The following is a 25,226-nucleotide window of genomic DNA, read 5'->3' as shown; positions in this document are numbered from 1 at the left end:
TTCTTTCCATTGGCATTGTTAAACAGGAGCTTCAAATCTGTAGATGAAGCATTTTCAAGGGTGATCAGAGACTAGTTACTTGCTTTTAGTTTCCAAGTCTTTTTGCATGGCAGGTCTCTGCCATAGCTCCCGGTAAGGTTCAGGGTTTGCTCAGCTTGAGGAGTAAGCAGTAAGCCAAAAACATGAAATAAAATAATATTCAGGTGTAAATTTCTTCCTGTGAGCTGCTTCTGCCTTTTCCCTTGTAAAATATAGCCAGAAAAAATAATTTTTAGATTATTAGTTTCATAATTGGCTATCTTACTCATAATGAATCTATATTTTGAAAACACTGGAAGGAGGTAAATGTACATATTATGCAGCAGCTTTAGAAGCTAAAAATTTGAAGCAATCAGGAAGTGGGCCTTTTTTACTGTGCAATCAGATACTGAGTTTCATAATATTACACAGCATGCTTACGTTTGAGCCAAATTGGGATAAATGCATAAATTAGTGGAATTTATTGTGGAATTTGGCCTTAATCCCCTGAAAGATATAGAATATTTTCTGGCATATCCCTGTTTGTGTCTGAATTCCAACCACAATTCTTTAGCATCCACCTTGTTAAAACTGATGGTTTAAGACAAATTGCACTGACCACACATCTAAATAAACGGAGAGCAGTCATATGGTCCCTGACTGCAATCCAGCTGAGAGAGAGCAGCTGAGAGTTCAAAGAATAGCATCAACTCAGCCTGTTTTTACATAGCTTCTATTGCCAAGGTATGCTGTGCAGGGAAATGAGTATTTTGGAGCTAAATTATTAGGTAGGTAATTTTCTTAGTTCTCCTATAATATCTTTGCTCTACTGCAGGCTATATCTATCAGGAATTGCAGTTACAGTTTTTGTAGTTACATAAAAATGGGCTGTGTGCTGTGTGTAGCCTGTTTCTTGAACCCTTCAAGCATAGGTGTAGGAAGCCTGAAACAGGGGGTGAAGAACAGCACCGGCTCACAGAGGTGCTGGGTCAAGACCCTTTGGACTGAACATTTCCTAGAGATGTACCCACAGGTAGTCATGACACAGCGTCTTGCCTCAGACAACCTTCTGGGGTTTTTCAGAGCTCTAGACATGTGATGGCATCTTTTTTGACTCCTTATTTCAAATGTACCATTTTTAAACTTTTAAAATTTGTTTGCTAATATGAAGCATTTTAACCAAATTCTACTGTGAGTGGAGAACCACCATGTAGGTAGTGTTTTCTCTGCCTTGGTCATTGCTGATGAAGACAGACTTTCGTCAGTGTTTAGAAAGATAAAAGATTAAACAATTGCCATACAGACTTGCTTGTTTACCATAAATTTCTTCTTTAAAAATTATGTATTCTGAAGCCTCTTTTGTAGCAGTCTGGAGGGTTTTTTATTTGATAGTAAGGTTTTTTTAAATAAATTGTTTGAATTTCTGGTGATGACTACATGATAAAAATGAAGGCTACATTAGGTTTTATGGAGCTTTGATTTGCTATGGTAAAGTACTATTTACTTTTTTTATAGCTTTCCTAGAAGGAAAGGTGTGAGCTGAAAATCATATCATCAGTCTCAGTTGCACATTAGAAATCTGAAGAGACAGGTATTGAATACGTGATCTCTCTCATACAGGGAAAGGTACTGGGGTAGGTGTCCGTGCAGCACTAATCTTCAGGACTGGTGATTATTTTTAGAAAACATACACTCTAGCAGTTTTAGTAAGTTGTGTTTCATCAGTGAAGTAGTACTGAAAGTTCCTGGTTTTAGCTGAACTTGACAGAATGAGTTTTTTACCTATTTATTCTGCTCACGAATGCCCAAGAATAGAAACAACACACATAACATTTCTTTATCAGATTAGTTTCCTTCCGTTTCCAGTCATTCTAACTGAATTTCTAAAAGACCTTCGGAACAGGTGTTTTAAATATAAGGTGTGTATCTCAAGAGGTTTAACTGAAACAGTCATATGGGTTTGAAAAAGTGAACCACGTGTATCCTGCACCAGTTGTTGGCAGTGTGCCAACATTTATGTGTGCAATGATTCTGTAATACGATTTTTTTTTTGCTTTAGTTTCAAGTAAAACCTACAGTACAATTTAAAAAAAACCACAAAGGTTAAACTTACTGACTTATTATGTTAATACACTTAAAAAGCATTATTGCGTATTATACATATTTAGCAAATCTAGACATCTCAGACCTGGAACTAAGATACCTTTGAAAAATTGAAAATTTTAAAAAATTGTCCAGGCCTTGAAATAACGTTTAAAAATTAATGAAGTTATGTTTTATGTTTAAACTCTTCCTGGAACTCAAAATTCCTTTAACTCATAAAATTATAGCTTGAGCCTATGTGCTGTAAGATGGATTGTGTTCTTTCAGTGGGGTGGGTTGCTGAGGAAAGCTGCTGCACTATTTTGTATTAATTTCATTTAGGAGGTAGGCTAAAAATGTATGGCATCTTTTTGATCAAGTTTTTACTCACAGAAGCAAACAACCACGCATACTGTAAGCTGTACATCGTGCTTGCAACATGCATATCAGAAAATTAGCTCTGAAGAATTTAAATTAGAAACTCTTTTCATGGGCTTAAGAATTTATTCCCTTCTCTGAAGATAAGACTGTGGTGGAAATTTCAGTGAAGTTTGTCTTTCTGCCTACAACCAAAATTTCCATTTGCTAGTGGTTTAAATTTGATCAGTTATCTTACCCACACAGAGATCTTTACAGTCAGCCTGTGACACAGTGATTGTGTCATGCATGTTCACTGCTCGTACACACTGTTGGCTGTGATCTGAAAATCATTAGCATTTAACCCTAGGAGGTCCCACCATATCTCTAAGCAGGTGCTCATAAACAATGATGAGATACAGAAGTCCAAGAACATGTTTTACAATTATCTGGTATGTCCAGACGTAATGCCAAGATGGATATTCATGCCCTAGATGCCATTTGTGGAGACCTGTATTTAAGCTGTCATTCAGCAGGTAGCTCCAATTTCTCCTGGAATTCAGAGCTGTGACTTCTACTTGGTGGAACAGTGTCTTAAGATCTGTTCCCCCAACATCACATCTCTTTACATTGCTTCCCAGCAGCTGTATTTGTAGCGTATTAATTGGGCTTCTGAGGGCACAGTTGCAAAGGTGCCTTCCTATGTGGACCATACATAGCTGTAAAGATGGAGCCCTACCTAACATTTTTCAAATTATTAATTATTCCTACAGCATTAAGGAAGATCACCCCCTGTGGAAAAGAGCTCCTCCCTGTCTTATACCCCACGTTTAGATATTGGGAAGAAACGGTACCAAACAGAGGTTATGATTATTAGAATTGAGAGGGTTTTTAGCTTCATTGAGATTAATCTATAATGCCATAAATTCCTTGACATTCCCTTGGGAAGCATAGCTTTTATTTGTACTGAAGCCAGTGGAATTTGCTAGAGACACTATAATTTAAATTTCCAGGAGTAATAACTTACTGATATTCCCCCTTTTCCACAGAGCCTATTTCATAATGGAGACAAATCACAAACCCTTTTTAAAGAAAAATAGTGGGTTTGCATCATAATTGTTCTTAAGAAATTAAATTTTGGATTTAAATTTGCATTGCATGCAGTCATCCATCTTAAAAATTCTGAACCAAGTCTGTGGTATCATGAGCCAAAAATATAATTAGTTCACAATCCAGTATTGACCAATAAAATATGGACTCTTTTGGGGGTTTTTTTCAGATGACAATTAAAGTAAGATTTAGGTGTTACAGTTTCCTTTTAAGCATATTTCTTGTTTGTGACTGTCTGCAGACATTTTGGGTCTGTGGGATTTTATCCAAGTAGACAGAACAACATTTTCCTTTGAGGAAGCTGGTATTATCTGAGAACTTAAAGTTCTTCTAGAGTTTATCATCTTCCATATAAAGGAGAAATTGGCTTCTCCTGTAATTAAAAAGCTGGAACGTTCTAGGGTTTTGACTAGCCAAACCAAAGGATTTTTCTCTGCACTCAAGTATAGTGAAGTAAGGTAAATAAGAGTATAACAGTTGCCATTTCAGATCATAGCAGTTGTGTAGTCTAACCTCCTGTAATATGTAAGAGTCTTTTTCTGCAGTGTAGCTGTGAAGCTTCTAAGGTTTCCATAATAAAACTATGAAATAATGCTTTAATTTCAGATTATTAGCATAGCGTACTACTGATAAAGGAGCAGAACAACCAACATAGTTTTCCTATGCACTCCTGCCAAAAGCCAACTACTGACAGAAATGGCAGCAGTGGCCTTTCCAATAGGAACTTCCCAGTCCAGGCTACCCAACGGATGTAAATCAGGAACAGCTTGGGCTGTTTATTGATTTGAACCAACGACCTGTAGTGAGTTAAAACCTCCATGCTGCATCCTTGAATGCTGCAGCTCAGCAGGAGCTGGTGGAGCTTCGGAGGCAGGTAGGCTCCACAGCGTCAGTCCCACGGACGTCTAGTGCTTGCAAACTAGTACTGAATATTGGAATTGATAACGTGAAACATTTTTGTAGTGCACAGTTGATCTGAAGTGGGGAGCACATGTTTAAAATCCTTGTTTGTTTAAACAGTTGCAGCCTGTAAGTGGTTTGTAGACGATTCACAAGAAAGAGAATGCATGAGGTAGCTGTTTGCATACATTACCAGCAAATTATCAATCGTTTCCAAAACCTGCTAATTGGAGAAAATAATGTACACATATTTGTTTTACGATACTCTGGTTTCCGGAAATAATATTCCAGTGTATCAGCTGTATTTGTAGATAGGGTTATTTAAGTAGCTGACTCTGTATTTGCTGGAGAAACACACTGACCCTGTCTTTACCTCTCTTCAAATAGTGGTTAGTGTTTAGTATTGCTTCCTTTTAAGATTTTGTTTCCTTAACCATGGAATATCTATGTGGTTCAACTGATTACACACTGCTGAAATAATGTGCAATCCATATTTTTGGAAGAACATTGTGTTTAAATGCAGTTCTTCTAAATAATACAGAAATGGAAGATTGCTCAATTTTTTGAGTTTGAATTTTAAATAACTCAAATACACTAAGTTGTTGTGTGTGTCACTTTTTTTGCTGTTTTGTGTTTTGTTTAAATATTCATTCTTCTTTTTGTGAAATGTACTTTTTCAGCTGGAAAAGAAACAAAGGAAATCCTGGGGCCTGAAGCTCAGACAGATGAAGTTGGATGTACAGGTATTTCTTTGTTAATCTGAGTCCCTTATTCATAAAGTGCTATTGAATTTTGGCTAGGTGAGTACCCTTCTGAAATCTTTGAAATTCTCCCACCTCTCTTTATAAACTGCTTTGCTCTTCCACGCTGGAGGTCTTAAATTGTAAACCGTGTTTTAGCTGAGGAAGAATAGTCTGGGCTCCTTTCGGATGTCGTGGGTCCGGAGATGTAGCTGACCAGTGACACAGATTAGCCCTCTCACACGGGGGCTGACCTCAGCGCCGCTGCAGCACTGCATCTCCTCAGAGCAAAACAAGGAAGAGCGCTGATCTTACATGTAATTGTATCGAATACAAGTACAGGTCGATAGAGAGTGTTTTAAACTAATAAGGAATATACCAAAATAAACTTAAGCTAATACTGTATCTTATTATCAACTCCTCTGCTTGTACCGATTATACAGAAGGCAAAATAAAATGTGTACTTCAGTTTCAGAACCAAACAAAAACAGATGCTTTGTTACTTTTTTATTTCTCTGCTTGTCAAAAAAATTAACATATAGCCCATCCAGCTTTTTAAGAGATTTTTATACTTTTTTTTTTTTAATGCCCTTAACACTAAATAGTTAGATATTATCAGGGTAAGCCTTATTTAAAAAAAAAAAAAACAACAACTAAACATTGATATGTTTAAAAATGTAGATTCACACATTCTTTTTAGTTTCTATAAAGTCAGATCTCTCCAAACAAGTATGGAGAACTACTATATGTATTGCATTACGGTCTATATGTGAGAGACTGCCTCATGTCATAAAAAGATTGTGTCAAATTGTAAATTAAGTATGACACTTCACACTGAGAGGTGAATTGTAAAACTTCTTCCTATTAAAAATATACCTCACGTTATTAATAGCAGAGGAGATCTGTCATGATTTAGTGTGCCGCAGGCAGAACTCTCACAGAATGTTCCACCATTGTAAAAGTAAACTCTATGAACAATGTATTTAGGCAAATGCTTGGTAGCAAATATTTATCTTACAAACATTAAGTAAAATATTTAATTTATTATTTGTTAACTTTGAAATACAGTTGTTCATTGATTGTTCGCTTAAGTTTTAAACTGGAAAATGTTGAAGGATGTTAATTAGAACTGAAACCTTTTTGATAGCCATTTCCAACACCAGAGAACAAGCCATTCGAAGGTCAAGTTTGCTGCATTTCAGCCGGCCAACTTGTTATTCAGAGTTTAAGTATCTTCTGGGCTTGCGCTAATGAGCAGGTCTTAAATAACATTAAAAATTATGTCTTGAAGGCAACAAATTTACTTTTGCAAACATAGGAGCCAAGACGGTAAGCTGGCCTTCAAACTGCAAGGGCTAAATCATAATGTTGCATTTAAGATTTTTAGGGAAGTTGAGGGGAACAGGTAAATCTAAAATGGTAAAAACGCACTGAGTTGAAGAGGCAAACTGTGGTTTTAGTCAAATTTTTAAATGTCATTATGGTTCTCTGTTTTAAAACTTGGCATATTCCTACATCTTAAAGGGTTTGATCTATACTAGTATTTGTAAAGTGTTTGAAATCCTTGGGTAGAGGGTGATTTGGCAATGTGAATTACTGAATCTCATTTACGTTCTTTTTAAACTCTTCATTTCATGTCTTGTATCTTGTTTTTCACTCTTAGTAAAAGAAGATGAATGTGATTCTGATGCAGAAAATGAACAAAACCATGACCCTAATGTTGAAGAATTCCTTCAACAAGAAGATACAGCTGTTATCTACCCCGAAGCACCTGAGGAGGACCAGAGACAAGGCACGCCAGAAGCTAGCGGTCAGGATGAAAATGGTACATATGCCACCAGTTCAGTTCTCACGAAATAAATTGTACTAACTACTTGACCCAAAAGTTCTGTTGTAATTTAGAAGACAACAATGCATACATGTGTAACTTTGGGGGGAAAAAAAAATTCTTAGTTAAATAATTATAAGGCGATGGGATCGTCATGCAAAAAACATTACTACTTGATTTTGTGAAACAAGACATGCACTGGGGTTCAGTTGTATGGGTACCTAAATTATAACCTCCAGTAACTGGAAGTAAAAATTCAAGCTTTAATAAACCCATTCAGTAGCATTGTATGAAAACAGAACAAACATTTATTAAATACAATGTGAGTGAAGCAAGATAGTGTGGTTTTATGTAAGAATAACTTAGGAGGAGTTATAACATGTTTCTTTTCTTTTTATATTTCTAAACAAAACGCCCAAAAGGTTCTATTAGATAGCAGTTCTTTTATTAGGTAGCCAGTCTACGACGGGCTTTTTTTTTTTTTCTGAAAAGGCAGCAGTGGAGAAAAAAGAAACATTGTTCATGTGAAAAAGTTTATGTGAAAAAAGAATGACCTGTTGTTATGTTTAAGTAGATGTCTTTTTTCTCTAACGAAGTTTAAGATGTTCTTCTGAGTGAGATGAGAAGTCACACTTTATTCATTTCTTCCTCATGAAATATTGAAGGCATCTTCATCATGAAATATTTGAAGGCAAAACCTGTTCAGATTGGTTTTGTGTTCTGCGCTGCGTTCTGAAGTGTTCAGCTTTCAACCAGATTGCGTTCCTTTATTGGAGTATTTTAAGATTTTTCAAAAGAAAGTAACATCCTACATAAAGGATTAGGAGTTGTTGTGTTCCTGTCGTTTAAAAAAATGTACATAATTGAACAAAAAATGTCATTGTAGCTGTATTATTGTACTGGAGTCTAAGGGAGAACAGTGAAAGGGGCAATACTAACAATTTTGTTCTGCTTTTCCAGAAATCTTATGTTATTAGAGATTTTGAGCAACAAATAAGTCAATTAAAATATTTGAGAAATTTGAACTGTGTACATTCCTATTTATATACAGAAATAAGGACCTGAATTACTAAAATTTTGTGGTTTACTTCACGAGTTTTGCAAAGTTCAAGTAATATATATGCTCAACAGTAGCATCTTAAATTAATTAAATTGTAATTTTTAAGATTTTAATCTGTGGTTCCAGTGGCACAGATTGTCAAGTTAGTTTTACAGCCTTGCAATATGATTTCCATGTAATCATTAAAAATATATATTAATAATTTAAATTGGACCTAGCCCAGTAAGTTCATAGGGATGTATTCTGAAAATCACGATGCTGAACAATAATGTTCAGTGTTTTAATCATTTGGAACAGAAAATACCAAAAATATAGTGATGTTTGCTAAAGATACACGCTACCAAATTGGGGGACTAGACAAGAGAATTGACAGAGAATTAGAGTCTTTAGTGGCTTTGGGAAATGATTGTCATTTCGCCATTTGCTCCAATGGAAACAGAATCTAAGTCAACGTGCTTCTCATATTTCCACGGAGTTGTACTTGTGCTGGAATGGACTATTCTTTATGTCAGGTGAATTGAATTGTAGATGGAAAAAAGAGAATTGAAGGGAAGCATATTGTGTCTACACATGTGGGGACGGGTTCATTTTTGGACAACACAGCTAATTCAGGAAAAGCAGAAGGGGCTAGAACAACACAAAAACCATTGCAGTATGAGTGTTACCTTGCCTGTTACCGTAACAAGTGTCACAGGACCTATATGACAGAGAAGGTGTTGGGTTTTAGTAATAATGAAAACTGGTCTGACTCTTGCTTTTCTACTGTTGGAAGAACAATGGCATGTTCAGTAAAAATAAAGTCAGTAAATTCCGCACAAACAAAACGAATTGCTACTTTATAGAGCATATAATCAATCTATGGTGATAACTGCTGGAAGAGGTCATGAAGATAAATTATTCAGAAGTACTTTCTAAAGTACTGGTTAATTTTATGAGTATTAATAATGCTTCTAGTTCTGCAACTTAAAATGACAATGCACACAAATTTGCCTCTCATTCTTTAGAGCATAAAATGATAATCAGTAAAGACCCTCCACCTTCCTCTCATGCTCTCACTCAGCACAGTGAATAGGTGCATCCTTGCAAAATTTGCTTCCCATGTCTCTTGAAGCATGGAAGAATAGCATGGTCATTGGAGGATACCACACCTTATAAACTGATAATTTGATAAAATACAGCAAACCCTACATTTATTTAAACACACTTTTATCAATCTATAAAGAAAGATTTTTTCCAATCCTTTAAAAAAATTAATTTTTCAAGTATAGAATGATTTACTATATATGAGGAATTAGTATATGCTGGTAAGACGAGATGGAGTTAAACTTCATAAATGGTGACTTCTCAGAAATAGACTTGTGAAATTAATATTCAGCTTCAATCTGCTAACAAGTACATATCTGTGTATAAGAATTATAAACCACGTTTCTACTTTTTTTTTTTCAGTTCTCTTTTCACTTATGATTTTGTGTTAGGTAAAGAGAAAGAAAAAATTATTCTCTGAAGCTTGCAAATATTATTTATCCGTTAGGAACTAAAAACAGGATCACCATTAAATGTTTCAGTGATAGACTTAAATTAATTTGTAAACAGGATTTCAGGATTGCCTGTGATTGAGCTAACCAAATCTACAAAGGTTACTAGATCTTAAACCATGTTTCACAATTTTTAGACCACTTTTTAATCAGAAATGCACATGTAGAAGGTCTAGTGCTTCAGTTTATCAGACTTGCTGTGAGAGGTGTGGTTTTGGGTAATCATATTGTGCTGACCCTCTCCAGTGTACACTGGGGCAACTGTACCATACTGTAGTCAGTAACATAATACCTGTGGAAAACCAAAAAAAATATCATTACTCCTTTTCTAAAACAGATGGAGCTTCTAGCAGGTGCATGTTTTCTTACAGTCATATGTAAATGTAAAGCATATTTGTTGACGTTAATAAGTTTGGAGCTTACATTTACTTAAATATGGTGTATTGTCTCTCCTGTGTAGGAACGCCCGATGCATTTTCCCAACTGCTTACTTGCCCATATTGTGATCGAGGGTACAAGCGTTTTACCTCTCTGAAGGAACACATTAAATATCGCCATGAAAAAAATGAAGATAACTTTAGTTGCTCCTTGTGCAGTTACACATTCGCGTACAGAACGCAGCTCGACCGCCACATGACATCACACAAATCAGGAAGAGATCAAGTAAGTGGTGTTTGAATTAAGGATTTATTGTCCTCTGTAACAATGCTGTGATTTGCTATGTGAGCAAAAACGGACAGAGCAAATAAGCTGTTCATATCAGATTATCTACATGCTGAAGTCCCTATCCTGGAGCACACAATTAAACTTGCTGCCTTTTCCGTAGCTGTCAAAGGATGAGATTTGAATTCCTGTGTTTTTATTTATCTAGGCAGTATGGTTGGGTTTAAATTTTAGTTTTCAGAAGTGCTTTATTGCATTTATAGGTAATTAGTTTTTTCCTGTTCATTGTCTAACATTACATAAGAATTGTGACTCAAATTTAATCTCAAATCTTTATGAAACACCTACTTTTTTCTTTCATAAATCCTGTTTGGCTAATTCAAAATTTACAGTACCGATTTTTGTCTTGAAGAAGCAAACCATTGTGTTGATTCATTTGCTTGAACTGTGAGATACAGTTTTTAAATACAATCCGTGCTATAAGGCAATATACAAATAATTTGTGCATAAAATATGTTTCAGTACTAAGTGAAGTAATAAAACAGGCTAAAGATACTCTGAGCTTGTTTTCTGTGGTTCATGGCTGACCTGAGGGCATGATTCCTTCCATGAGTTAGACATCTTGTCACTACAGAAGGTCCTAAGATTCTGTTCCACTCTCTCTCTTTATCTTCTCTTATTCCCACAATTTCATATCATCCATCCCCAATTACATGCTTCCATAGCTTATCAGAAGCACCCTGAGACTCAGGAACCAACTGAAACTTACTGAAACAGTTACGAATTATCCAAGGAAAAAAGATACAGATTTTCCACCACTAGGTTATAGAGAGAGGCTTGGATACATTTCCTTCTGAGGACAGACTAAAAAGGTTGATACTCTCCAGAGAGAAAACAGGAGAGAAACATCACAGAAAGATGCAAAACAGTGAATAGTGAAAAGAATGTAAAGGGAAAGGTACTTCAATATTTCTTGCAGCTCCAAACCAACAGAACTTTCATTAAACTGAAAGGCTGTAACACAGAGTAAGGGAGACACTTTTTTACACGTTACGTATTAAACTCCATTCTATAAAGTATCAGTAAGTCCAAGAATTTAACAGGCTTAAAAATTTATTTTACATTTTTATACCTGAGTGTTTGCATTCACAGGTAAATTAAATAGGAAAAATTGTTAGAAGAAGTATCGGCCATCCTGCTACAGGAATTTTACTGTCTCACAAGGTTTGGAATAACCTCACCAGCGCATTCTGACACACCAGTTCTTGGTTTTTCAAATATATTTACCATGAACTATTCATTTCTGTCTTGTTCTCTTATTAGCTTGACTTCCACTTTAATATTGTTTTATATACACCTTACATTTCTAACTATAAAGTCTATGAATGCCATTTGTATAATGCTGTTTTGTGAGCTACCATGTTTATTTTCAGTTTTTCCAGCTAGAAGCCTAAAAGCAGAAGAATAAAGTAGTTGAAAGGGCGAGAAGCCTTTTCCATATTTGCATGAAGTTTGAATGCACAGAGAAACAATACCAAGCAAGTAAACAATCTCAGAAGAATTGCTACAAAGGGAAACTTAAATTGTGTTCCAGCAGATATATTTTAATGGGTTTACACTTTTGAAGGCACAATTGTATTTGATAAATGTTGTTGCTTTGAAGTATCTAGAACTCAATATTACACCTGTTTAAGTGTGTTTTTTCTCTAGAGACATAGCCAGAGTCAAAACTACAATAGCTTAGATATTTGGCAAATTTGAAATGTGTACTTGTTTATGTTATCGTCACAAAGTTGTCATGTCTTCAAAATTGGCTTCATGTGCATGTAAATGATTACATCATTTGTGTAATGGAAAATTAAATTTTTTTCATAGACCTCCTTGTTGTGGATCTTAAACAGCTGCATCTTCAAAATTTAATGTCTTATTCTTAAAAGACTTCACCTGGAAGTAGGTTATTTGGAGAACTTTGTTAGCTGGTTAATGTCCAGCATGTGACAATTTTGTAATTGCTTTGTACAAGGAAGCAATGAGCAAAGATAATTTTGCGAAGGCAGTGGAAGAGGTATGTGTACACTGTGCCTCTCTCTGAGGAAGGGGGATATATGCCATACTGTGGCTACTTCTGCTCCAGCGGAGAGCAGAGAGCTGAGAGCCATCCTGCACCTTCTCCTTCGTCCCTCCCTCCTCCCCATCCTCAGCATCCCTCACAGCTCCCTTGGTGCCTCCTACACCGCATAATGGTTGGTAGGAGGCAATGTGGCATATGTGCCATCTGCTTTCACATATGAAGCACCAAAAAAGATGCTGAAGTATGAATAAGTAAGTGCTGCGTATATTTGTTTTATTTTTCTTCTCAACAATCTACAAATCACCCGTAGCTAGCCTGTTAGAATTTTATATTGCCATGGACACGGCTGAGAAATGGCAGTTCTTGAAGACCATGGTCAAACGGGCTATGAAAAAACACTGATGAACCTGTAATTCCTGTTCTCCAAATAACTTCTGAGGATTCCCATTAATTAGTTTCAGTTCTCTGGTATGAAAAGAGTGGACGTTAGTCCTAAGCACAGTAAATATTTGATGCAGGGATGTAGTAGTGGCTAGTTACAGACCTTAATGTTGATGTTTCTTCTTTCAGTCCTTAAAGGAATCCAGAGGAGTGTTCTTTGAATGCTGCGGTTAATTCTTTAATGAGCAGAAAACAGCAGTTATGTACAGTGCATTAAAAAATATATCACAGGCACAAAAAATGTGGATTTTACAGTACTGAAAGGGGGAAAACCATTTGAATCTGGGAAAATGAAGGTGAAAGAGTGTCAAAGATGGTACTTTAGAGAGGAGTCATGATTTCTCAGCTAGTTTTAAAGAAGATCCTGGAGAGTAACCCTGAGGATGTCCCAGATTTACAAAAAAACCAAAAAAAAGTATAGGAGAGACGGCAAGAAGGCTGAATAAAGAATTACAGATATGAGGAGGTAAGGCAAAATACATGGAAATACTGCCTAGCAGAAAGTTCAAGGCAGCTTATAGCTATGACCAGGAAAATGCATTAAAAATTTGATACGAGAAATGTGGGCTTCTATGCCTCGGAAGCAGAACATTTCTGACAGATTGAATACATGCACTAATATTTAGCATGAGTATTTATGTAGTCCAGCATCTGCAGTAGCTATATATATGCTGAGATCCTTTAACTTGTATAATTTCAAGTCAAACAGTAGTAACTGATTCTCTGCAGGCTTAAGTAAATCCTGACACAGTCCTCTAGACTCAGTGAAGTTGGATCATTAAAGTGAAATGCAGCAAGTCAGGCACAATCATCTAGACCATCATCTTCAAGGGACTTAGTTAAACAAAGCTGAAAAGCTGTGTGGACTAGCAAAAGGCAGCTGACAAACCCGGGAATAAGGGTCAAGTGCTAATCAGGATAAGTCAGAGTGGAGACCTCACTGCAGAGCCTGGGAGGAGGCGAGGAGCCCACTTGGAGGAGGGTGGGAGCAGCCTCTCTGCTGAGAGGCGAAGACTGCAGCTTAACCAAATGCTTATCCCAAGGGAGCTGTCGAATTAGAGTACTTGGAAGCGATTTAGATTATCTTGTTTCAATTTGTCTCCTGTTAGCATCTGTAACGTACGAAGGAGGACACGGTGTAGAACAGGGAGGGCTGATAATTTGGACAGCGTATCTCATAGCAGACAGGATGCTCAGACTTTCATCCAGCTAACTGCATGGCTGCGGGTTCTTCACATCTAAAGGCATAAATCAGAACAGGAACATCATCCTGCCTTTTTATTCATCCCCCCTTCTCCAGTGCAGCTCTCAGCCCCCAGTTGCTGTGTCTGCACTCGGGGAGTAGCCTCAGCACTCGGTGAGCATCTGCTCCCAGCACTGCCAGCCCCGGTAGACCAGAATCAGGTGTAGGAGCTCCCCGCCACAGTTTCACACCAGAGAAAGTTAATGCACCTCAGGTGATTCGTGGTAGCTGCCCGTAGGCAGGCTGTTTCCCCAGAGCCCATGAATGGCTTGATCAATCAGTTTATGAAAATACTTGCCCCGGTTACCAAAAATCTGCACCTGCATCCAAATGGTGGTAGAGTATCTTTTTGCAAAGTGAGCTCTACTTAAAAACGAGCTCTGCTTTTTTAAATAAGCAATTTGTTTGAACAGAAAAATTTCTAATTCCTCCATTTCATGTTGGTAATCAAGCTGCTCCAACTTCTGAAATGTATGTAATTTTTGTCTTTGAAAATACACATTCATAGATTTATACAGTTTGTACTAAAATGATATATCTTGCATATATGTATATACTACATGTATTTACACATCTTTCTTAGCTTTTGCTTTTTTTTAACTAGTGTAACAATAAAGCTAAATTTAAAATAACTTTAGCTTAACAATAAATGCTCCTACAAGGCAAAATACAATTAAAATAACCACAGAGCTTCAATGCAAATAGTGAAGAGGTTTGATGTTGTGTACTTGGGAAATCCCTCTCTATTGTTATTTATTTTAATTTAGTTTTTTGCATTTATTTTGAGAGTTAATTGTGACTGAGAGTGTCTTTGTTGTCAATGAGCCATCTTCTCTTGAGCAATCCTGTGGCAGCATTACATAGAGGAATCCAAGGCCAACAGTAAGCGCTGGAAGCATGTAAATGGAAAAATCAAGTCAACTGATTAAACTTTAAACAGGCTTTTATATGCTTTAATGTTTCTCTGTCCTGTGTGACATATTCTGTGGGTGGTGGGCTTGGGGTTTTTCTTGGTTTTTTTTCTTTCACAATTAGAATTAGCATGCATCCTGGAACTTCTTACTCACATAACATGTCAGTGCAAGCTTCATCTGAAGTTAGGAGAAGGGGCAAATATATTTTGGGTTTGGTTTTTTTTCCTTTTTACTCTACCAGCTTTGTTCAGAAGATACACATGGCTCAGTTTTAACCTGACTTCTAACTTGTTTCTTTTTCATGCATAACGCATACCACCTTCAGTCTCTTAAAATTATGATTGATTATTTTCAGTTTTGTATTGCATTTTCTGTTACAATATGAAAATACAAGCTGTTTTTCCAACACACCGTCCTATGCAATAATTGCAAATTCTTTCTTACAGAGACATGTGACGCAGTCCAGTGGTAATCGAAAATTCAAGTGCACTGAATGTGGAAAAGCTTTTAAATATAAACATCACCTAAAGGAACACCTACGAATTCACAGTGGTAAATAAACCAAGCATTGAATTATGTACTAATGTTGCCATTTCTACTCTTTATAACTTTGATGTGGTATCAGTCTTGTAAGTCTAGGTTTAAAATACTAGTGTTTTCCTTTTTTTTCCTCTGGGGCTTGGTAAGCACTGCCTGCAGCCTTGAGCTGTGTGTGGGAAATATGTAGAATAGCTCAAGAGGCTTTACAGATACAGCTTAAGTTCTGACAGTTAAGGAAAACTTCACTTGTGGCAGAAGAAATGGGGCATCCTTCAGTCCTTTTTCAGTTGTCTGACTTATTCTCAGTGTTTGCAGACCACTCAACATGTTAGGAGCCTTGCTAGAAAATTTTCATTTATAATAATTGGGACATAACAACTATGCTTCCTACTGTCTCTGGCTGTGATTTTATTAAAATACCATATTAAAATATTAAAGTAGTCTCAGGACACAGGTCTGGAATTGCGATGTACTGTCACAAAAGTTTCAATTTATAAGAAAAGTTCTGATTTTGTACTATATAATAATAAGTAAAATGTTGTCACTCAAAATAGAGTCTCAATTTCTCTCTTTAACTCAAATTTACCCATTGACAGAAAGTCTGAAAACAAGGGTTTAGGCCATCTTTTCCTTTCTTACCAGTTGTTCAGCCATGATAACAGCAATTAAGAGCATGTCACTTAGAAGTCGTCCCTCAGCAAATATAATTTCATTTCCAGGGGGTAGTAGCACTGTGCCTGTGAGTGAGAAAGCCTCAGTCAACACACTTTTCAATCTGAAGCAAGCCAGCTATTTTGGCTCTTTCCTTTTCCTCTGTAGCACAGATCCCCTGAAAAGCCAGCTCCGGCTATGGGTGTAACAATTGCATAGTTGTGTGCATCTTCCTGGCAATTTAACCTGATGTTCATCTCTGAAGGCAAACATACACCTGTCGTCTGCATGTGTCTCGTTTCCTTTTACTTAAAACTTCGCCTGTTTTTATTCAGCTGATGAGTATTGTAGGAAGATAGAGATATATTGTATTTGAGTTTGCCGCAATAAAACGTGCATAGCTCCTTATATAATTTTGACTTGCATTTATGGCATTTGTATTTTTTCTTTGGTTAATCGTATTCTGATTTTTTTCCATTCTGAAGTGGTTTATGCAGCTTATGAAGTTAGTAGTGATACTGCTTGAATGGAGTTTAAGGAAATCTGGAAGTATCATATAGACTCGTCTATGTGATATGTAGACAATTACTGGGAAATACTGGAACGTATCATGGTCGTGTGGGCTCCATCCTGTATCTACTAGTGGATCACAAACTTATTGAAGGACCCTAGGATCAGAGCTATGACATAATTACTCTTGCTGCTCAATTCACTGTATAAGATTTTTTTTTTTTTCCCCTAGGACTCTTTGAGAGTCTTTGATGTATGCTTTGATAGTTACTATTGCTTGATGAAGTTATGCTGTAACCTAGTAAACGGTTTTTTCCTCTTTTTTTTAATCTTTAGGAGAGAAGCCATATGAGTGCCCAAACTGCAAGAAACGTTTTTCCCATTCTGGTTCATACAGTTCACACATAAGCAGTAAGAAGTGTATTGGTTTGATGCCCGTGAATGGTCGAGCCCGGTCAGGGCTCAAGACGTCTCAGTGCTCCTCCCCTTCCCTTTCTGCATCACCAGGTAGCCCAGCAAGACCACAGATACGACAAAAGATAGAAAATAAACCCTTGCAAGAGCAACTTCCTGTTAACCAAATTAAAACTGAACCTGTGGATTATGAGTTCAAGCCCATAGTGGTTGCTTCAGGAATTAATTGTTCAACCCCTTTGCAGAATGGGGTTTTTAGTGGTGGTAGCCCATTGCAGGCAACCAGTTCTCCTCAGGGTGTGGTGCAAGCTGTTGTTCTACCAACAGTAGGTCTGGTGTCTCCCATAAGCATCAACTTAAGTGACATTCAAAATGTACTTAAAGTGGCAGTGGATGGTAATGTAATAAGGCAAGTATTGGAAAACAATCATGCTAATCTTGCATCCAAAGAACAAGAAACAATCAGCAATGCATCTATACAACAAGCTGGCCATTCCCTCATTTCAGCTATCAGTCTTCCTTTGGTTGACCAAGATGGGACAACCAAAATTATCATCAACTACAGCTTGGAGCAACCAAGTCAACTTCAGGTTGTTCCACAAAATCTAAAAAAAGAAAACTCTGTTCCTACAAATAGTTGCAAAAATGAAAAATTACCGGAAGATCTTACTGTGAAGTCTGAGAAAGATAAGAACTTTGAAGGAGAGACCAATGATAGCACTTGTCTTCTTTGCGATGACTGTCCAGGAGATCTTAATGCACTTCAAGAATTAAAGCACTATGAAACGAAAAATCCTCCTCAGCTTCCTCAGCCTAGTGGAACAGAAGCTGAGAAGCCAGACTCCCCTGTCCCATCAGAAGCTGGGGAGAATAACTTATCTCCTGGTCAGCCACCTTTAAAGAACCTTTTATCGCTCCTAAAAGCATATTATGCATTAAATGCACAACCAAGCGCAGAAGAGCTCTCAAAAATAGCTGATTCAGTAAACCTACCACTGGATGTGGTAAAAAAGTGGTTTGAAAAAATGCAAGCTGGACAAATTTCTGTGCAGTCTTCTGGACCATCTTCTCCTGAACAAGTTAAATTAAGCAGTCCCACAGATAATGATGATCAAGCAGCAACTACAAATGAGAGCGAACCCCAGAACAGCACAAATAATTCACAAAATCCTGTCAATACAACAAAATCTCAGACTTTACCAGGGGGATCAGCTCTGAATGGTTCGCGCAGTAGCACACCATCTCCATCGCCACTAAACCTTTCTTCATCAAGAAATTCACAGGGTTATACGTACACAGCAGAGGGTGTACAAGAAGAGCCACAAATTGAACCTCTTGACCTTTCGCTACCAAAGCAACATGGAGAACTATTGGAACGATCTACCATAACTAGTGTTTACCAGAACAGTGTTTATTCTGTCCAAGAAGAACCTTTGAACTTAACTTGTGCAAAAAAAGAACCACAAAAGGACAACAGTGTTACAGACTCTGATCCTATTGTAAATGTAATCCCACCAAGTGCCAATCCCATAAATATTGCTATACCTACAGTCACTGCCCAGTTACCTACAATTGTTGCCATTGCTGACCAGAACAGTGTTCCATGCTTGAGAGCTCTCGCTGCCAATAAGCAAACCATTTTGATTCCACAGGTGGCTTATACCTACTCTACTACAGTTAGTCCTGCAGTTCAAGAAACACCACCAAAACAGACCCAAGCCAATGGAAATCAGGTACTTCGGTCCCTGTATTCCTGTGTGTTGTGTATGACGTGCTTATTCTGTATCCATGCTGAACTAACAGAAAGCTGTCAAGATAAATTAAATAAAATGCAAATATAAGCTATCAGGTTTATTCAGCTTGATTGTTAATGAGTAATAGAGGTTACTGTTAAGTCCTCTGCAAAGCTAGCTAGCTTGAGACCAGACTGACAGAAACTATGTAGTCCTGTGCATGGATTAAGTCAGTTATTCACTATGTTCGGTCATTCAGAAGTGTCTTCTAGGACATTAGTGCTCACTATTTTAAAGACAGTTTAATTCTCCTGATCAAAAAGCAAAATAAGGCCCTGGTTTGTGTTTCTTGCTGGCTCCATATCTCCTCTTTCCCCACATCCAAAAAACAAACTATTTGGAACTTGTGGCTACTCCCCTCACGCTGCTCTGCTTTCTTGGCTTGCGGAGTAGCTGTATTCATCCTACACCATTACGGCACTTTAAACAAAATTCAGATGTATTCTCAATTGAAAGTTGGGCAGGTATTTCTCTTCATCTGCCATTCCTGTATCCTGCCTTATTCCTCCCTGGGTACATCCAGATGTGATCTAGTCGGAGTCAGTCCTGCTGAGAAATACCTGTGCATGTTGAGGTAGGGACAGAGCAGAACAGGCAAGTTGCTCACATAATGGCTGAGCATTTCTAATTAAACCGTAGAAATTGGCTGTTCAGAATTTTATGCAGGCTTCTGTATAGCCAGAGACTGAGGAGCCTTAAAGCGTTACAGGGTTGCTTATATGTTAGAGTTCATGAAACAGATGACATTTGACATAGCTAACATGTACATTTTTATATTCAGATTTGATAATACATGACAAAAGTAACTCCGTGTGTAGTGATACTGCTGATATCAGTAGAAAATATTGTGCTTCTTACAGGTGAGCTTCAGGGCTTGAAATGCTTAGAAGTAGACCACAAAAAGGTTTTCAAAACCTTTTTATTAATAAAACATTTGAAATCCCCCAAATTTTGGATTAAGGAGTGTTTGTGATAGTTTTATGAGGAAGAGGGTAGTCAAATATGCAAATTCAAATGATAACTTATAGTTTTTTGTGAAAACTTCATCAAAAAATACAGTCTTAACTTCCGTAAAATCTGTGAGGTAGCAAAACACGGGTGACAAACATTAATTGAAAAATGCAGTTAGAGATCGAATTTGCTCTTCCAACTTACGGAGGTACTTTGTAGGTCTGTAATCTTCTTTTCCTTCCTAACATCGCATTTATTTTACGGGCCCTAAAACATGATATGTCAGTGTAGCTTAGACCTGGCCAACAGTCAAATTTGGATGTGATTAAAGTCAGTCCCAGTGAGAATTCTGCATCTGTGTGGTGGCAGGGGCTGCAAAGCAGAGTGATGCAGCGAAAGATTTTTTTGACTATGTAAGTCTAAACAATTTTGTTTGGCTGTTTACAGAATTGAATGAAAATAACAGTGCAGCTTCAGCTTACATTTTATAAATTGTGTGCTGCATCAGTGCATTTTTTTTTATTGAACTCAACCTTTTTTGTAATTTTCCTTAAGGATGAAAGGCAAGACACTAGCTCAGAAGGAGTATCGAATGTAGAAGATCAAAATGATTCTGATTCAACACCCCCAAAGAAAAAGATGAGAAAGACAGAAAATGGGATGTATGCATGTGATTTATGTGACAAAATATTCCAGAAGAGCAGCTCGTTATTGAGACATAAGTATGAACACACAGGTATGTACTAGGAAAAGCAGTTTCAGATCATTATTTCATTGGTAGCATGTAACTTATAATCTCAAATGGAATCCAGTTCTTGGAAAGTGTAGGGAAGTGTAATAGTCCTTATCATCTGTGCTCAGCTCTTTTTAGAAACCTATGTTTTGTAAATTTGTTTGACAGAACTGCAATTCTATGTTTCTTTAAATTTGTAAGACCTCAACCCTCAATAGAAAAAGGGGGAGTTTCTTCTGTCTGGCTCATGGACAATCATCTGCGAGCCACAACCTGTAATCAAGGATGTATTGCTTCTGATTTACCTTGCCTACTTATAAATTAAGAGAAATTAAAAATTAAAATTATAAATTAAGAAAAAAGGATGGCATATGTGTATGATACTTCACATGAAAGGCAGTCTATCTATCTAGCATGAAGGATTTTCAAATTGAGCCACATTTGTAATGTTCTGACATTAACAGCCATTCATTAGACATGGAATCTAACCCCAAAAGAACACCCTTTTGGCTTCGATTTTTATTTTTAATTTCTCATAGTTGTTTCCTTTTGCTCCAGTTCTGGTACCTTTAGTCTTTTTTTATAATAACTGTTGGTCTCTTATTTCTTCTGTGATGTCTTAGAAAAAAATCTTTTTTTTTGTTCGTTAGGTGCCTATATTATATTTCTGCATATTACTGTTTTAATTTCATCTCACATATTGAATTAAAAATATAAAAAAAATCCCTTTTGTCTTTACCACTTGATCAGTTTCCTCAAGTTGTATTCATTAAGACTATCTATTTTCGTACCTTCCCTCTCCTGAGACTCTTTTAACTCCTCCTTTTCATAACACAATTGTTCTTTCCATTCTACTTTTAAATTAAGTGCTGTGTTCAGAGTCATAGAATCACAGAATCATTTAGGTTGGAAAAGACCCTTAAGATCATCAAGTCCAACCGTTAACCTAACACTGCCAAGTCCACCACTAAACCATGTCCCTAAGCGCCTCACCCACACGTCTCTTAAATGCCTTCAGGGATGGTGACTCCACCACCTCCCTGGGCAGCCTGTTCCAGTGCCTGACAACCCTTTCAGTGAAGAAATTTTTCCTAATATCCAGTCTAAACCTCCCCTGGCACAATTTGAGGCTGTTTTCTGTCATCCTATCACTTGTTACTTGGGAAAAGAGACCAACACCCATCTCGCTGCTTGTTTGGCATAAGTTGACATGGAGGCATTGATCATCTGTATGGCATGACCAAAAAACTGCTGTCTTACTGTCTGTATCTTTTATGTCTGGGCTAAGACGGTGCGAAGTTGTTTTGTGTAACAACTTTGAGTGTTGAAATCAAAATAACATTACTAGGCTTGTGCTATGTTTATAAGAGACTCTAAAAACAAGGCAACAAAGTAGAAAGCTGGAAAACAGCAGAAAGAGAACTAAGTGAAACAAAGCAGATTTTTGTAGTTAATATATGTGTAGTCATCAAGTTTTGTACATAAGGCACTTACCTCTACCAACCTAGATTTTAGAATGATTTTCCTTTTACCTATAACATGGAAGAAGGACTTGGTATACAAAAAACAACATAAAAGCTTAGCTGATTTAAAATTTCCATCAATATAGAAAAGTTAAAATGGTTTTGTGTCGAAATAATGTTTACTGCAAGAAAAATGTTTCCTTTTCTCATTTACATATATTCACACTTTTTTTGTGCTAAAAGTTACATCTGAGAATCTGTTTATCCTTCTATGTTCAGTTTTCCTAAAAAACTTACAAATTACCCTTGTAATTCTGACAATATACCCTTGCACCCCTGTCCTTTGGGCTCAGGTGAGAAACCCAGGCTGAGAACGCAAAGGGGAGAACATCTTGTTAAATAAAATCATTAATTGTTGGTGATACGTTCACCAACAGCATTTTACAATGAAAACAACAGTATACATTTTTAAAACTTCAGCTACAAGATGTCCAATTGTTTGTGCTTTGTTTTGTAGGTAAAAGACCTCATGAGTGTGGAATCTGTAAAAAAGCATTTAAACACAAACACCATTTGATCGAACACATGCGACTGCATTCTGGGGAAAAACCCTACCAATGTGACAAATGTGGAAAGCGGTTTTCACACTCGGGGTCTTACTCTCAACACATGAATCATCGCTACTCCTATTGCAAAAGAGAGGCAGAAGAGCGTGACAGCACGGAACAGGAGGAGACAGGCCAGGAGGTCCTCAATAACGAGCATGCTGGTGCCAGGGCATCTCCATCACAGATCGACTCGGATGAGAGAGAGAGTCTAACCAGGGAAGAAGAGGAAGACAGTGAAAAAGAGGAAGAGGAGGAGGAAGAAAAAGAGGTAGAAGGACTTCAGGAAGAAAAAGAATGTAGAAAGCTACAAGATGTAGAGGATGAAGAAGAAGTAGAAGAAGAAGAAGAAGAGGAAGAAGGGAAAACTGAAGGTAACAAGAATGATGAAGCTGTAAATCAAGCAAGCAATGCAGAACCAGAAGTTATACAGAATAATGGGCAGGTGTCGGAAGAAAAAAACAAATAAAGCTTAAATGATAGTTTTTTCTATAAGGAAAAAAAAAATTGGTAATGAAGTTCGTTCTATATTATACATGCTTTTCATGGAAACGCAGTAGCCTGCATACTGTGATTTCTGTTCACTACTGTGTAAAAAAATATATATATAAAAAAAAGAAAAAGAAAAAAAAAAGAAATCCAGGTGTGCCTGAACCTCAAACTTAGTAATTTTTCACACAGTTTTCAAAGTTAGGAACAAGTTTATAACATGAAGCAGATTAGAAAAATACAGTGACTCTGGAAGCAAAGATCTAACAGGTTGTAGGAAACCTGATTTATTAGACAAGCATCTGGCATTGTTTGTTTATCAGTATTAATTTTCATTCTTAAGTTGATTAATTTTTAAGCTGTACAATTGGGAGAGATTTATATGATTTTTTTTTTTTATGGTAAAACATTTCCTAAATCCACTTCAGTATTTTCTTATGTTTTAAAATGTGAGAACTTCTGCACTACAAAATTCCCTTTTGCAGAAACCTGTAATGCAGTTGCAACCAGTGCTTGGCTACCTTTGTAAATTCAACCTAGAAGGTGGCGGTTTATGACATTAGATGTTGTAGTAGAGCATATTATCATTTAAAGTGTATTGTTAGCCTTAAGAAAGCAGATGATAGAAGAACTGAAGTTTCTTACACATGTGATTAAAAATGTAGTTGAAAAGATTGTCGTTGAGTTCTGATTGCAGGGACTAACAGTGTTAATACTGGTAAGGACAGCAAAGTCGTCAAAATCAGTGTTTGTAATTGTGTTTTGAGTATGTAGTAACAATATGAAGGATATGATATGAAGCTTTGTATCTCCTTTGGCCTTATGCAAGACCTGTGTGCTGTAAGTGCCATTTATCAGTATTATAAAGGCTCTGAGCAGCCTTTATCCAATGTGTGGCCTACAATAACTAGCATTTGTTGATTTGTATCAAACTTCTAAACTAATCATGGGGAAAAAAACACTCAGCCATCAGAGAAGTAAGAACACTGGTATATTTCATTATTTAATTATTTGGTGGTATTTTTGGTTAATACCTGACTTGCAGAATTTCTCTACAATAGTTACAAGGGACATTTTCTAATCTGCTTTATTGCTTTATTGGTTTACTTTAATTTCAGACACATACATGACATGTTATCTGGCTCATAAGTATTTTCAAATGTTAGTTATTATGGACCCCATTTATTAACAATGTTAGCTGATTTTTACCTATCAGTATTATTTTATTTCTTTTAGTTTATAGATCTGTGCAACATTTTGTACTGTATGTCTTCAAACCTGGCAGTATTAATACCCTTCTTACTGACATATGTACCTTTTTAGTTTTAGAAAACTTTTATATTTATGTGTCTTATTTTTATATTTCTTTATTTATTACACAGTGTAGTGTATAATACTGTAGTTTGTATTAATACAATAATATATTTTAGTATGAAAATTTGGAAAGTTGATAAGATTTAAAGTAGAGATGCAATCGGTTATCTTGCATTGAGATTTGATTTAACAGTGTTATGTTAACATTTATACTTGCCTTGGACTGTAGAACAGAAGAATTAAAATGGGAATGTATTAATTTTACAATTGCAATCAATTCATTTTACCTTTACCCAGTTTTTAATATAAAGCTCTTAAATTTTGAAATTCACTGTGTGACTAATAGCATGATGCTCTGCAGTTTTATTAAGAGATTAGTCTAACCATAAAACTCTCATTTCCTTAGTAAGCCAAATTAGAATAATCTTATAAACAGTGTTGGGAACAATGTTTAACATTTTTGTGCCAATTTGTTCCTGTATTCATGTATGTATGTTACAAATCTGAAACTTCATTTTTAAGTTCCTTGTTACATCATGGTCATTTTCTAGTTTTTTACCAGACTCCCCATCTCACAATAAAATGCGTCAACAAGTCTGACTTACTGTCATTATTCTGGTAATTTAGAAAATTGTTTTAATTTATTTCTATGAGATGTTATTCGGACACAGTTCCTGTTTCAGTGTTGATACTCAGTAAAAGAAAGGGTTGACTGTGTGCAGGCAAAGGGATCACTACATGAGTTTATTGAGTCTACAAATGTTAGTAGAACTGAGTTTTCAAAATGAACCATGTGGTTTT

At 36.5% G+C, this 25,226-nt stretch overlaps 1 protein-coding gene across 5 annotated transcripts in view; it reads left to right on the top strand.

Annotated features, from left to right (window-relative positions):
• The window catches only part of ZEB1 (zinc finger E-box binding homeobox 1), a 122,686-nt gene extending 97,667 nt beyond the window's left edge, over positions 1–25,019 (top strand). Inside the window, exons 3-10 of one of the 5 annotated variants that reach the window (XM_059818560.1) lie at positions 5,148–5,210; positions 6,871–7,032; positions 10,091–10,293; positions 15,409–15,514; positions 17,000–17,074; positions 17,171–18,810; positions 20,377–20,557; positions 22,535–25,019. In XM_059818560.1, coding sequence (XP_059674543.1) covers positions 10,264–10,293; positions 15,409–15,514; positions 17,000–17,074; positions 17,171–18,810; positions 20,377–20,557; positions 22,535–23,091 — 2,589 coding nt within the window. In that variant the 5' untranslated portion in view covers positions 5,148–5,210; positions 6,871–7,032; positions 10,091–10,263 and the 3' untranslated portion in view covers positions 23,092–25,019. Of the gene's footprint in view, positions 1–5,147; positions 5,211–6,870; positions 7,033–10,090; positions 10,294–15,408; positions 15,515–16,999; positions 18,811–20,376; positions 20,558–22,534 lie in introns of all 5 variants that reach the window. The other 4 variants (XM_059818559.1, XM_059818557.1, XM_059818556.1 and 1 more) reach the window with 4 other exon arrangements.
• The last annotated feature ends 207 nt before the right edge of the window (positions 25,020–25,226 follow it).

The sequence above is a fragment of the Gavia stellata genome, chromosome 6 (genome assembly GCF_030936135.1).
Source record: "Gavia stellata isolate bGavSte3 chromosome 6, bGavSte3.hap2, whole genome shotgun sequence".
Taxonomy (NCBI): domain Eukaryota; kingdom Metazoa; phylum Chordata; class Aves; order Gaviiformes; family Gaviidae; genus Gavia; species Gavia stellata.
The sequence above is the reverse complement of the archived record's forward strand: the minus strand, read 5'-3'. Positions and strand labels throughout refer to the sequence as shown.